The sequence below is a fragment of the Macaca fascicularis genome, chromosome 12 (assembly GCF_037993035.2).
Source record: "Macaca fascicularis isolate 582-1 chromosome 12, T2T-MFA8v1.1".
Classification (NCBI taxonomy): domain Eukaryota; kingdom Metazoa; phylum Chordata; class Mammalia; order Primates; family Cercopithecidae; genus Macaca; species Macaca fascicularis.
Window position 1 is genome coordinate 135,768,909 of NC_088386.1, and position 13,440 is coordinate 135,782,348.

Genomic DNA, 13,440 nt, shown 5'->3' on the forward strand with positions numbered 1-13,440 from the left:
TTCAACATAGTGTTGGAAGTTCTGGCTAGGGCAATTAGGCAAGAGAAAGAAATCAAGGGTATTCAGTTAGGAAAAGAAGAAGTCAAATTGTCCCTGTTTGCAGATGACATGATTGTATATTTAGAAAACCCCATTGTCTCAGCCCAAAATCTCCTTAAGCTGATAAGCAACTTCAGCAAAGTCTCAGGATACAAAAGTAATGTGCAAAAATCACAAGCATTCTTATACACCAGTAACAGACAAACAGAGAGCCAAATCAGGAATGAACTTCCATTCACAATTGCTTCAAAGAGAATAAAATACCTAGGAATCCAACTTACAAGGGATGTAAAGGACCTCTTCAAGGAGAACTACAAACCACTGCTCAGTGAAATCAAAGAGGACACAAACAAATGGAAGAACATACCATGCTCATGGATAGGAAGAATCAATATCATGAAAATGGCCATACTGCCCAAGGTAATTTATAGATTCAATGCCATCCCCATCAAGCTACCAATGAGTTTCTTCACAGAATTGGAAAAAAACTGCTTTAAAGTTCATATGGAACCAAAAAAGAGCCCGCATCTCCAAGACAATCCTAAGTCAAAAGAACAAAGCTGGAGGCATCACGCTACCTGACTTCAAACTATACTACAAGGCTACAGTAACCAAAACAGCATGGTACTGGTACCAAAACAGAGATATAGACCAATGGAACAGAACAGAGTCCTCAGAAATAATACCACACATCTACAGCCATCTGATCTTTGACAAACCTGAGAGAAACAACAAATGGGGAAACGATTCCCTATTTAATAAATGGTGCTGGGAAAATTGGCTAGCCATAAGTAGAAAGCTGAAACTGGATCCTTTCCTTACTCCTTATACGAAAATTAATTTAAGATGGATTAGAGACTTAAATGTTAGACCTAATACCATAAAAATCCTAGAGGAAAACCTAGGTAGTACCATTCAGGACATAGGCATGGGCAAAGACTTCATGTCTAAAACACCAAAAGCAACAGCAGCAAAAGCCAAAATTGACAAATGGGATCTAATTAAACTAAAGAGCTTCTGCACAGCAAAAGAAACTACCATCAGAGTGAACAGGCAACCTACAGAATGGGAGAAAATTTTTGCAATCTACACATCTGACAAAGGGCTAATATCCAGAACCTACAAAGAACTCAAACAAATTTACAAGAAAAAAACAAACAACCCCATCAAAAAGTGGGCAAAGGATATGAACAGACATTTCTCAAAAGAAGACATTCATACAGCCAACAGACACATGAAAAAATGCTCATCATCACTGGCCATCAGAGAAATGCAAATCAAAACCACAATGAGATACCATCTCACACCAGTTAGAATGGCGATCATTAAAAAGTCAGGAAACAACAGGTGCTGGAGAGGATGTGGAGAAATAGGAACGCTTTTACACTGTTGGTGGGATTGTAAACTAGTTCAACCATTATGGAAAACAGTATGGCGATTCCTCAAGGATCTAGAACTAGATGTACCATATGACCCAGACATCCCATTACTGGGTATATACCCAAAGGATTATAAATTATGCTGCTATAAAGACACATGCACACATATGTTTATTGCAGCACTATTCACAATAGCAAAGACTTGGAATCAACCCAAATGTCCATCAGTGACAGATTGGATTAAGAAAATGTGGCACATATACACCATGGAATACTATGCAGCCATAAAAAAGGATGAGTTTGTGTCCTTTGTAGGGACATGGATGCAGCTGGAAACCATCATTCTTAGCAAACTATCACAAGAACAGAAAACCAAACACTGCATGTTCTCACTCATAGGTGGGAACTGAACAATGAGATCACTTGGACTCAGGAAGGGGAACATCACACACCGGGGCCTATCATGGGGAGGGGGGTGGGGGGAGGGATTGCATTGGGAGTTATACCTGATGTAAATGACGAGTTGATGGGTGCAGCACACCAACATGGCACAAGTACACATATGTAACAAACCTGCACGTTATGCACATGTACCCTACAACTTAAAGTATAATAATAATAAATAAATTAAAAAAAAAAAAGAAAGTATTATCAGCTGGTAACTTGAATCTACACAAAGGAATAAAGAATGGTGACTATTGGGAAATTAAGAATTTTTTCTTAAATATTTTTATAATGCAATTGACAATTGAAATAATAATAGTAACATACTGTGGGTTTATAACACAAGTAGAAGTAAAACAAAGGATGATAGCACAGAAGATGAGACAGAAATGGAAACATTTTGTAAGGATCTTACAGTATGCATAAAATTGTATGATACTATCTGAAGGTAGAATGCGACCATTTAAACACAGTTTATTTAAACCCTAGATCAACTACTAAACAACCAATTAACTCAAATGAAGGCAAAAAAAAAAAAAGAGAGAGAGAGAAAAAAAGGAAAAACAGATAAACAAATGATATAAAGTACAACAGTCACATAACACAATACTTTGCAAATAGTATGCCTCAACAAGCTCTTGTTTGCTTTTTGTGTTTGTTTGTTTTTACCAGGTTTATCTATATCCACGGGTGTTGTATATCCCAGAGGATACAGTGGGGTTGGTAGGAGAAAGTATTCTAGGTCGTGTTTACCATGAATTAATCCACAGTGATTTCAACCTGTCTCTCTCCCTTGCTAATAACTGGGTTTTGTTTTGTTTTGTTTTGTTTTTTTGAGATCATGAACATTTTCTTAATAACCTTTATATGCCAGGCAAAGAGAAAAGGCTCAATAAATATTGACTGGATATGAAACAAATATGGGGAGGAGAAAGAGAAATCAAGGGAGAAGAAATACACCTTAGAAATAAATTTTGCTTTGAAAAAATGTATCAAAGATGGTAAGAAAAGAGGAAAATAAAATCCTATTCGCTTTTAAGTAAAAAGAATTCATGGCCGGCGTGGTGACCCACGCCTGTAATCCCAGCACTTTGGGAGGCTAAGGTGTGTGGATCACCTGAGGTCAGGAGTTCAAAACCAGCCTTACCAATATGATGAAACCCGTCCCTACTAAAAACACAAAAATTAGCCAGGAGTGGCGGCATGCGCCTGTAATCCCAGCTACTTGGGAGTTTGAGACTGGAGAATCGTTGGAACCTGGGAGGCAGAGGTTGCAGTGAGCCAAGATTGTGCCATTGCACTCCAGCCTAGGCAACAAGAGCGAAACTCCATCTCAAAAACAAAAAACAAACAAAGAGTTCACTCAACAGCAAATCAAAGAAACTGGAGAATTGGAGAGAGGTTTTGCAAAGCGCCTCCGACCTGACCCAGCTCCGTGGTGGCCTAGCTGAGCCTCTGTCCTGCTGCCCCTGGGCTGGAGGGCTGCTCTTGTCACACACACTGAGATAAGGTAATCTCGACCCCAGAGGTGCCTGGGGGGAGCAGTACGCAGGTCATCTGCGCCAAGCGCAGAGGAGGAGCAATAGGACTGGAGACCATGTCCTCACTCTGCTCCCGGAGGCTGGCACCCAGGGCGACCAGCGAGTACTGCAGCCATGGAGGGTGGGGGGAGCTCAGACGAAGAGGCCTGAGGGGCAGGCCGACTTCAAGAAGATGGAGACCCAGAGCGCTTTGAGGACATCTCCAGGGTCACCTGGGGAGGAACCAACACTCCCCTGTGGTCTCCTGCCTCTTAGTCAAGTGATCTTCCCTGGGTTCTCCAATATTCGTAAGTTGAAACCCAACCCCAAGGTGCTGGTGTCGGGATGGGAGGCCTCCCGGATGTGGTGAGGTCAGGCTGGAGCCCTCGTGTTGGACCGGACCCTGGAGAGCCGCCTGACTCTCTTTCCGCCATGCGGGAGTGCGGTAAAGACGGCATCAGAGCCCAAGGCCCAGAGTCCGACTAAGCTGGCACTGTGATCCTGGACTTCCAGTCTCCAGGCTGATAAATGAAAGCCTGGTGTTTTCAGCTCCTCTGAGGTCCGTTGTCACGGTGGCCGGGGCTGACCGGGACCTCTAGCCCCGGCACACAGCCTTACCCAGGACACCAGTCACTCCGACGGAGAATCCTGGACGCGCAGCCTTACCCGGGACACCTGTCACTCCGACGGAGAATCCTGGAGTCGCAGCCTTACCCGGGACACCTGTCACTCCAACGGAGAATCCTGGAGTCGCAGCCTTACCCGGGACGCCTGTCACTCCAATGGAGAATCCTGGACACCCAGCCTTACCCGGGACACCTGTCACTCCGATGGAGAATCCTGGAGTCACAGCCTTACCCGGGACGCCTGTCACTCCGATGGAGAATCCTGGACGCGCAGCCTTACCCGGGACGCCTGTCACTCCGATGGAGAATCCTGGAGTCGCAGCCTTACCCGGGACGCCTGTCACTCCGATGGAGAATCCTGGAGTCGCAGCCTTACCCGGGACGCCTGTCACTCCGATGGAGAATCCTGGAGTCGCAGCCTTACCCGGGACGCCTGTCACTCCGATGGAGAATCCTGGAGTCGCAGCCTTACCCGGGACGCCTGTCACTCCGATGGAGAATCCTGGAGTCGCAGCCTTACCCGGGACGCCTGTCACTCCGATGGAGAATCCTGGACACCCAGCCTTACCCGGGACACCTGTCACTCCGATGGAGAATCCTGGACGCGCAGCCTTACCCGGGACGCCTGTCACTCCGATGGAGAATCCTGGAGTCGCAGCCTTACCCGGGACACCTGTCACGACGGAGAATCCTGGAGTCGCATCCTTCTCTCGTATCTCTGATCTAATCCGCCCAGAGATCCTGATGCCCCACCTTCAAACACACCCCGAATGCCGCCGCCTCACCCTCGCTGCGCTCACCTGAGGCTAACCTGGTAAATGACTCGGCCCAACCAGCCTCTGCTTCCCGCTCATCACTCCCAGGGCGCAGCCCCGAGCCCCAGGAGCGGCCTCGCCCAGGCCCCAGGCCCGGCTCCCACAGAACCCCGCTCAACTCTTACGGGGGGCACCCCGAGGTCTTGAACTAAGCAGAGCCTCTTCCTTCCCCCTCCCTGCCCGTCCCTCAGCTCAGCCTCCAGCACCTTCTCACCTGGGGCTGCTACCCCTCGCGGGCTCCACGCACGTCCGCCCCTCACTGCGGATCCCGAGCGCCGGGAAGACGGCCTGGCATTCAGGAGCGCTCAGTGCCCGCGGCTGCGCACGCACGGTCCAGCACCCGGCTCGGAGGGCACTTCCCGGAGCTTCAGCTGGACTCGGCAGGGAGGGAGAAACTCGCCATCCTCAATCCATCCCTCCCTCCTTCCTCTGTCTCTCTCCTCGTGTGATCACCGTGCGCGTCCCGGGAGCCTCGGTGGCAACAGGGACTTTTCCTGTTTAAAATACAAGTAAAGGTTTGAAACCCACTCTCCTTTTGTGGATCCAGAACACGGGGGAGCCCTTGCACCCCTGACACACAAACATCACACACACGACACAGATACACACACACCACACACATCACACAGCACACAGATACACACACACCACGTGCAGATACACACCACACACACCCACCACACACATCACACACACACAGATACACACCACACACACCCCTCACACACATCACACCACACACCACACACACCCACCACACATTGCACACATCACACAGATAGATTCACAACACACACATCACACCACACACACCCACCACACACATCACACACACCACACGTCACACACAGATATGCACCACACACACATCACACATACATACCACATACACACCACACAGATACACACAGATACCACACCCACCACACACACCACACAGACACATCAAACACACCACAGATACACAGATACACACCACACACATCGCACATATACACAGCACACACATTACACATACACACCACACACACCACACACATCACACACACACACCACCACACCACACAGATACACAGATACACACCACACACATCACACATATACACATCACACACATTACATATACACACCGCACACACCACACACATCACACACACACCACACCACACGTGTCACACATTACACATACACATCACACAGATATGCCACACACATAACACAGATGCACACCACACACATCACACCTACATATCACATCCACACATACACCTACGTGCATTACACACACCACACACATCACACAGACACACACCGCACACACCACACATACACACCACATACACACCTACACACCACATACACACACCTGCATACATCACACACAGATACATACCAAACACATCACACCTACACATCACACACAGATACACACCACATGCATCATGCCTACACACTACATACACACCACACAGATACCACACACAGATACACAACACACACATCACACCTACACACCACATACACACACCTGCATAAATCATGCATAGATACACACCAAACACATCACACCTACACATCACACACAGATACACACCACATGCATCATGTCTACATACCACATACACACCACACAGATACACAACACACACGTCACACCAACACACCACATACACACACCACATAGATACACACAGATACACACCACACATACACACCACACACATCACACCTACACACCACACCCACCACACACAAATACCACACCCACCACACAAATCACACATATCACACACACACCACACGCATTACACACACCACATAGATACACACCATACACAGACACACACCACACACATCACACCTACACACCACACACAGATACACACCACACACATCGCACATACACACCATACAATCACACACACCACACACATCACACATACACACGACATACACACATCACCACACAGATACACACCACACACAGATACACACCACACACATCACACAGATAAACACAGATACACACCACACAGAAGATACACATCACACAGAAACAAACCCACCACACACACCACACAGATACACACCACACAAACATCACACATACACACGACACATCTACATACATCACATACACCATACAGATACAAATCCACCACACACATTACATATACACACCACATACAGACACCTACATACATCATACGCACCTACATACATCATACGCACCACACAGATACACACACACACACCCACAACACACATCACACATACTCACCAGATACACACATCACACATACACACCACATGACATACCTACATACATCACACACATCACACATACACACCCAACACACATCACACAAAAACAACCAACACATACCACACATACCCACCAGATACACACATCACACATACACATATGACACACCTACATACATCACACACATCACACATACACACCCACCACACACATCACACATAAACAACCAACACACACCACACATACCACACACACATACACTCCTACATACATCATACACACCACACATATACGCATCCACCACACACATCACACGTACACACAACATACACACATACACCTACATATATCACACACATCACAGATACACATCCACCACACACATCACATATACACACCACGTACACAAATACACCTACATACATCACACAGATACACACCCCCACACACATCACATATACCACATACACACCTACATACATATGCACCACACATATACACAGACATCACACACCCACCACACACATCACACATAAACACACACATCACACATACACACGACACATACACCTACATATATCATACACATCACACAGATACACACCCACACCACACATATACACACCTACCACACACATCACACATACACATCCACCACACACATCACACATACACAACCAATACACACACCACTCATACATACCACATACCCATCGCTTACACTACACATACATACCAAATACACCATACATACCACATACACATACTTTTACATACATCATATGCTCCACACATATACACACCCACCAAACACATTGCACATACACATCACATACACACATCACACATACACGCCTACACCCACATATATCACATCCATCACACAGATACACACCCACCACACACATCACACATACACACCCTCCACCCACATCACACATATACACCGCATACACACATACACCTACATACATCACATACATCACAATCACACAGATACACACCCAACACACACATCACACATACATACACACACCCACATACATATGTACCACACATACACACACATCACACATACACATACCACATCACACATACACACCACATACACACACACTACACATATACATACACACCACACACATAGCATATACCACATATACTACATACACATCTATACAAACATACCACACATATACACACCACCACATACATTATACACACCATCACACATACACACCCACCACACACAGCACACATACACACCCTCCACCCACATCACACATATACACCACATACAACATACACCTACATACATCACATACATCACACACCACACAGATACACACCCAACAGACACATCACACATACATACACACATACACCCACATACATATGTACCACACATATACACACACATCACACATACACATACCACATCACACATACACACCACATACACACACAGCACACATATACACACACACCACACACATCACATATACCACATACACCACATACACATCTACACAAACACACCATACATATATACACCACATACATTATATACACCATCACACATACACATCCACCACACACATCACACATACACACCACATACACATATGCACCTACAGGCATCCTATGCACCACACATATATACACACATCACTTACCCACCACACACATCACACACATACGAACATCAAGCATACACACATACATCACACCACCCATACACACCACATATACACCTACATACATCATACACACCACACATACAGACATCACATATACACACACAGCACATTACACATACACACCACACATATACACAATACATACATCATACACACCATGCACACAAACACCACACATACACCCACCACACATACCACACACACCTAATACATCATACACACCACACATATACACACACACCACATACATCACATATACCACACACATCACACATACACACCACATACACACCTACATACATCATACATACACCACATACATCATATATGCACACACACATACACACCACACATATACACACACCACATACATTATAAACACACACACCACACATACCACATACAAACCCGCATACATCATACCGCACATACACACACACCACATACATCACATATACCACACACACATACACGCACCACACACATCACACACCTACATACATCACATACGCCACATACACACACACCACATACATCACATACACACTACACACACCACACATACACACCACATGCATCACACATAGCAGTACACACATCACACACACCACACATACACATCACACACATCTACATACACCACCCTCAGCTCATGCCCTCCACTCTGGGCCATGTTCTGTCCTGGGGACTTAAGTTGGCCCCAAACTCAGGCCACTTGTACCAGCTGGAGACCCAAGCGATTGCTCTGATCAGGCGCCCCTGCCTCCATAGCAGTGGGGTGCAGGCATCCTCCACCTTCACCCCCTCAACCCCCAGCACAGAATGTCCATCGCTGGGAGCGTCTGAGGCTCTGGCCTTTCCCAGGTACCCCAGATGTGCAGGGTCCACCTCAGGCCTGTCCAGCCCCTCCCTGCCTCTGACACCCAGACCTCCACTGTGCTGTGGGAAACCACCAGTCCATGGGACTCAGGACCTAGGAGGGTCATGGAGCCCATGATGCTCAGGGTCACCCTGGTCCTGGGGGTGTGCTGCCAGGTGGTGACCATACTGCCAGGGGACCCAAGGGCACGGGGGATGGCACTGTTAATGGCGACTGTTGGTCTGTTTGCTGGTGAGATCTGACTAAGTTCACATAGAGGCAAACAGGTCACAGAGCGTCCGCCTTTCTGGAGGAAAGACGACATGCCTCTGAGCAGCTCAGCCTCACTGAAAACATACTTGCAGGTCATGCATCACCTTCAGGGCAGCACGCAGCCTTACCCGGGACACCTGTCACTCCGATGGAGAATCCTGGAGTCGCAGCCTTACCCGGGACACCTGTCACTCCGATGGAGAATCCTGGATGCGCAGCTTTACCTGGGACACCTGTCACTCCGATGGAGAATCCTGGACACCCAGCCTTACCCGGGACACCTGTCACTCTGATGGAGAATCCTGGAGTCGCAGCCTTACCCGGGACACCTGTCACTCGGATGGAGAATCCTGGAGTCTCAGCCTTACCTGGGCACCAGTCACTCCGAAGGAGAATCCTGGACACACAGCCTTACCCGGGACACCTGTCACTCCGATAGGGAATCCTGGACGCGCAGCCTTACCCGGGACGCCTGTCACTCTGAGAGAATCCTGGAGTCAGCATCCTTCTCTTACATCTCTGATCCAATCCACCCAGAGATCCTGATGCCCCACGTTCAAATACACCCAGAATCCTGCCATCTCATCCTTGCCGCGCTTACCTGATGCTCACCTGGAGGGACGACTCAGCCCAGCCAGGCCCTGCTCCCCAGCTCTTCACACCTGGGTTAGAGAAGCCAGCATCAAACTATGAAAACTGGAGGCCCCCATCCAGGAGCCAGAAAGGTCCAGTATGCCCCTTTGGGCATAAAATAGATGCTTTCCACAAAGGAAAACAATGTCCTCAACATTTAGGGCAACCCGCACTGATAGCTGACATTTCCAGGAAGATCTGGTGTGGCCAGACCCATCAGAATCAAGGAGCTGACACCGTAGCATCCTTGAAGATCGGTCCCAAGAATGAGGAAGAGTTTCCGGCAGCTCTGCCAGTCGCTTTAGGAGAAAATCCCCCTCTTCAGGGAAGCCTGAAGCTGCTTTCCCAGGGGCGCTGAAGGAGCGGAGTGGAGAGGGAGTAAACCTGCTGTGTGGTGGAGAGAACGTTGGAACCTGTAAAGCGGATGGAGCAAGCCCTGGGTGCACACCAAGGGAAGACGAAAGACAGAGGGGACCTCGCGGGCTGGGGATGGGAGCTCAGGACGGCATGGAACAAATCATGGGAACAGAGACCATGTGGAAGATAAATCAAAAGGGGTTCTGAAGACACGGTTGGTGCCGCTGAGCTAAATACTGATTTGAAACTCTTGAGGAAGAAATAATTAACTGTAGAAAATAAAAATTGATGTCCTTAAAAGATCATATGAGAAATCCCCAAGCTTCTGACTGCTTTTCCCACAATCAGAAAATCACTGTCAGAAGGGAGAGACTCAGCTGCCTGGAAGCTCACGTCCCCATCCCCACGTCCCCCATTCCCCCTCCCTGACCTGCACCAAGGAAAAGAGTGTCCAGCAGATACTGATGGAGAGCGTCTGCCCCATGAGGGCAGAGGGGACTCTCCAGGGCACACGGCAAGATCACCGCACAGGGAAAATATAATATGCCAGCCAAATCCTCCAGAAACACTGGAGAGAATCCCTGGCCATCATGGAAGGCAGCTTCCTTTCCCTGCAAGAAAAGCTCATGGGAATGAGTTGAGAGCACTTTTGGCTGAGAGGCACCTGCACAGCCTAAGAAAGGGAATGCGCTCTGAGATAAATTGTGGAGGAAGGATCGAGGGGCTCCTGAGGCATCCTCACAACCTGATGCTGCTGTGGGGCTTTCAGCAGAGAACCATGGGGCTGATGGGACCCAGAGGAGCAGGAACACCAGGCCCCAGTGGGTGGGGGGTCAGGACCCAGGGATCAAGGTGTAGCCCCTCCCAGGATCAGGCCCAAGAACGACAGCCTCCCCCAGACCCCCCAGCCCTACCCAGAGCCTGCACCAGACGGCAAGCCTCAGCTCCTATGCCCCTCAGCTAGGCTGCCCTGACCCAACCCTCCCACAGGATCAGGGTGTCCCTGGGCTGCCCTGACCCAACCCTCCCACAGGATCGGGGTGTCCCTGGGCTGCCCTGACCCAACCCTCCCACAGGATCGGGGTGTCCCTGGGCTGCCCTGATCCAACCCTCCCATGGAATTGGGGGTCCCCCTGGGCTGCTCTGATCCAACTATCCTGCAGGAAAGGGGTGCCGCGGACCCAGCTCCATCCTCTCTTGTCAGATAACAGAGGGTCCTGAGAGTCCCCGGGGGGCAGCTCTTGGGAAGAAGACTCCATCCTTCCCCCGATTCCAGAAGAGGAGACAGACACTGCCCATGAGCCTCCCCCTGAAAGGATGTCCCTGGCCCAGAACCTCCTCCACTGGGGAGCAGAGAAATGCGTCTCAGCAGAGGTCAGTCACTTTCAAGTGACCCCACCTTCCAGCGAGCCCACTTCTGAAGATCCAGAACTATGGCAAGACGCTTTGCTCTCTGTAAAGTAATTTTTACTTGTCCTCTTGTTTTTTTTTGTTTGTTTGTTTTTTTGTGTTTTTTTGGTTTTTTTTTGAGATAGGGTCTTGCTCTGCTTCCCAGGTTGGAGCACAGTGGCACAATCATAGCTCACTGCAGTCTTTGACTTTCTGGGCTCAAGCAATCCTCCCACCTCTGCCTCCTGAGTAGCTGGGACGACAGGTGTGGAACACTACACACAGCTAATTTTTTAAAATGCTTTTGGAAAGATGAAGTCTTGCTGTGTTGCCCAGGTTGGTCTCAAACTCCTGGGTTCCAGGGATCCTCTCATCTCAGCCTCCCAAAATGCTGGGATTATAGGAGGGAGTCACTGCTGCATCCAGCCTGTTTTTTTCTTTTTTAATTTTATTGCTATTAAGTGACTATTCAATGGCTAAAGTGGAAACTGCTTATAATTCCGAGATAATGTTCTATAACTTCAGAGTATTTAAATAACTTATGTGAGTTACTTACATTTTATCCTATTTATAACTAGTGTAATTACAGTATCTTTATTATTGCTAATAAACTCACTAAAAAACCCAGAAACATAGCCAGAATTTTGACTTCTAAAATGAATTTGATTTTTTTCTCTTTTAGTGCTATTCCTATTATGTAAGTGATTACACAATATCTCAAACAGAGACTTAATAAGATTACAATTTTTAGGAGAGTGTTTTATAAATGTATATTATATAATGTGTGAATCTTATTACTAAATTGTCACATCTTATTTGATTTCCAGACAGTGTAAGTAGAATATTTTTGTCACTGTGATTTAAAGAGTGTCTCCTATTGATCCAGAAACCCAATTTCCATCTCTCTTATGAGCTAATATTGAATTTTCTCTCATTTGATTTCACTGCTGTAGTTAAGTGATCACACAATTGCTCAAATTGAAGCTGGAGAGAATTCCAGTTTTTAGCACAGTGAGTTATAAATGAAGCTCATTTGGAAGATTTCCTGGTTTGCTGTTTCCTTCTGTTCTGGACAGCACAGGGGAAGGATGCTGGGACCACAGCAGGTGCCATGTTTGTGGGGTGGCTTTGGGTATGGCC

The 13,440-nt window shown here is 47.5% G+C and overlaps 1 protein-coding gene and 1 long non-coding RNA gene across 2 annotated transcripts in view; both read right to left on the reverse strand.

The window, feature by feature from the left end:
* Positions 1–2,320: 2,320 nt before the first annotated feature.
* On the reverse strand, positions 2,321–7,496 carry LOC141408248 (uncharacterized). The gene is made up of 2 exons (XR_012421642.1): positions 5,038–7,496; positions 2,321–4,681 (listed from the first exon to the last, which is right to left on the reverse strand). It is a non-coding gene; the product is annotated as an uncharacterized lncRNA (long non-coding RNA).
* Positions 7,497–10,527: 3,031 nt separating this feature from the next.
* The window catches only part of NDUFA10 (NADH:ubiquinone oxidoreductase subunit A10), a 153,451-nt gene continuing 150,538 nt past the window's right edge, over positions 10,528–13,440 (reverse strand). The window contains exon 10 of the mRNA XM_074010667.1: positions 10,528–10,583. Coding sequence (XP_073866768.1) covers positions 10,578–10,583 — 6 coding nt within the window. The 3' untranslated portion in view covers positions 10,528–10,577. The remainder of the gene's footprint in view (positions 10,584–13,440) is intronic.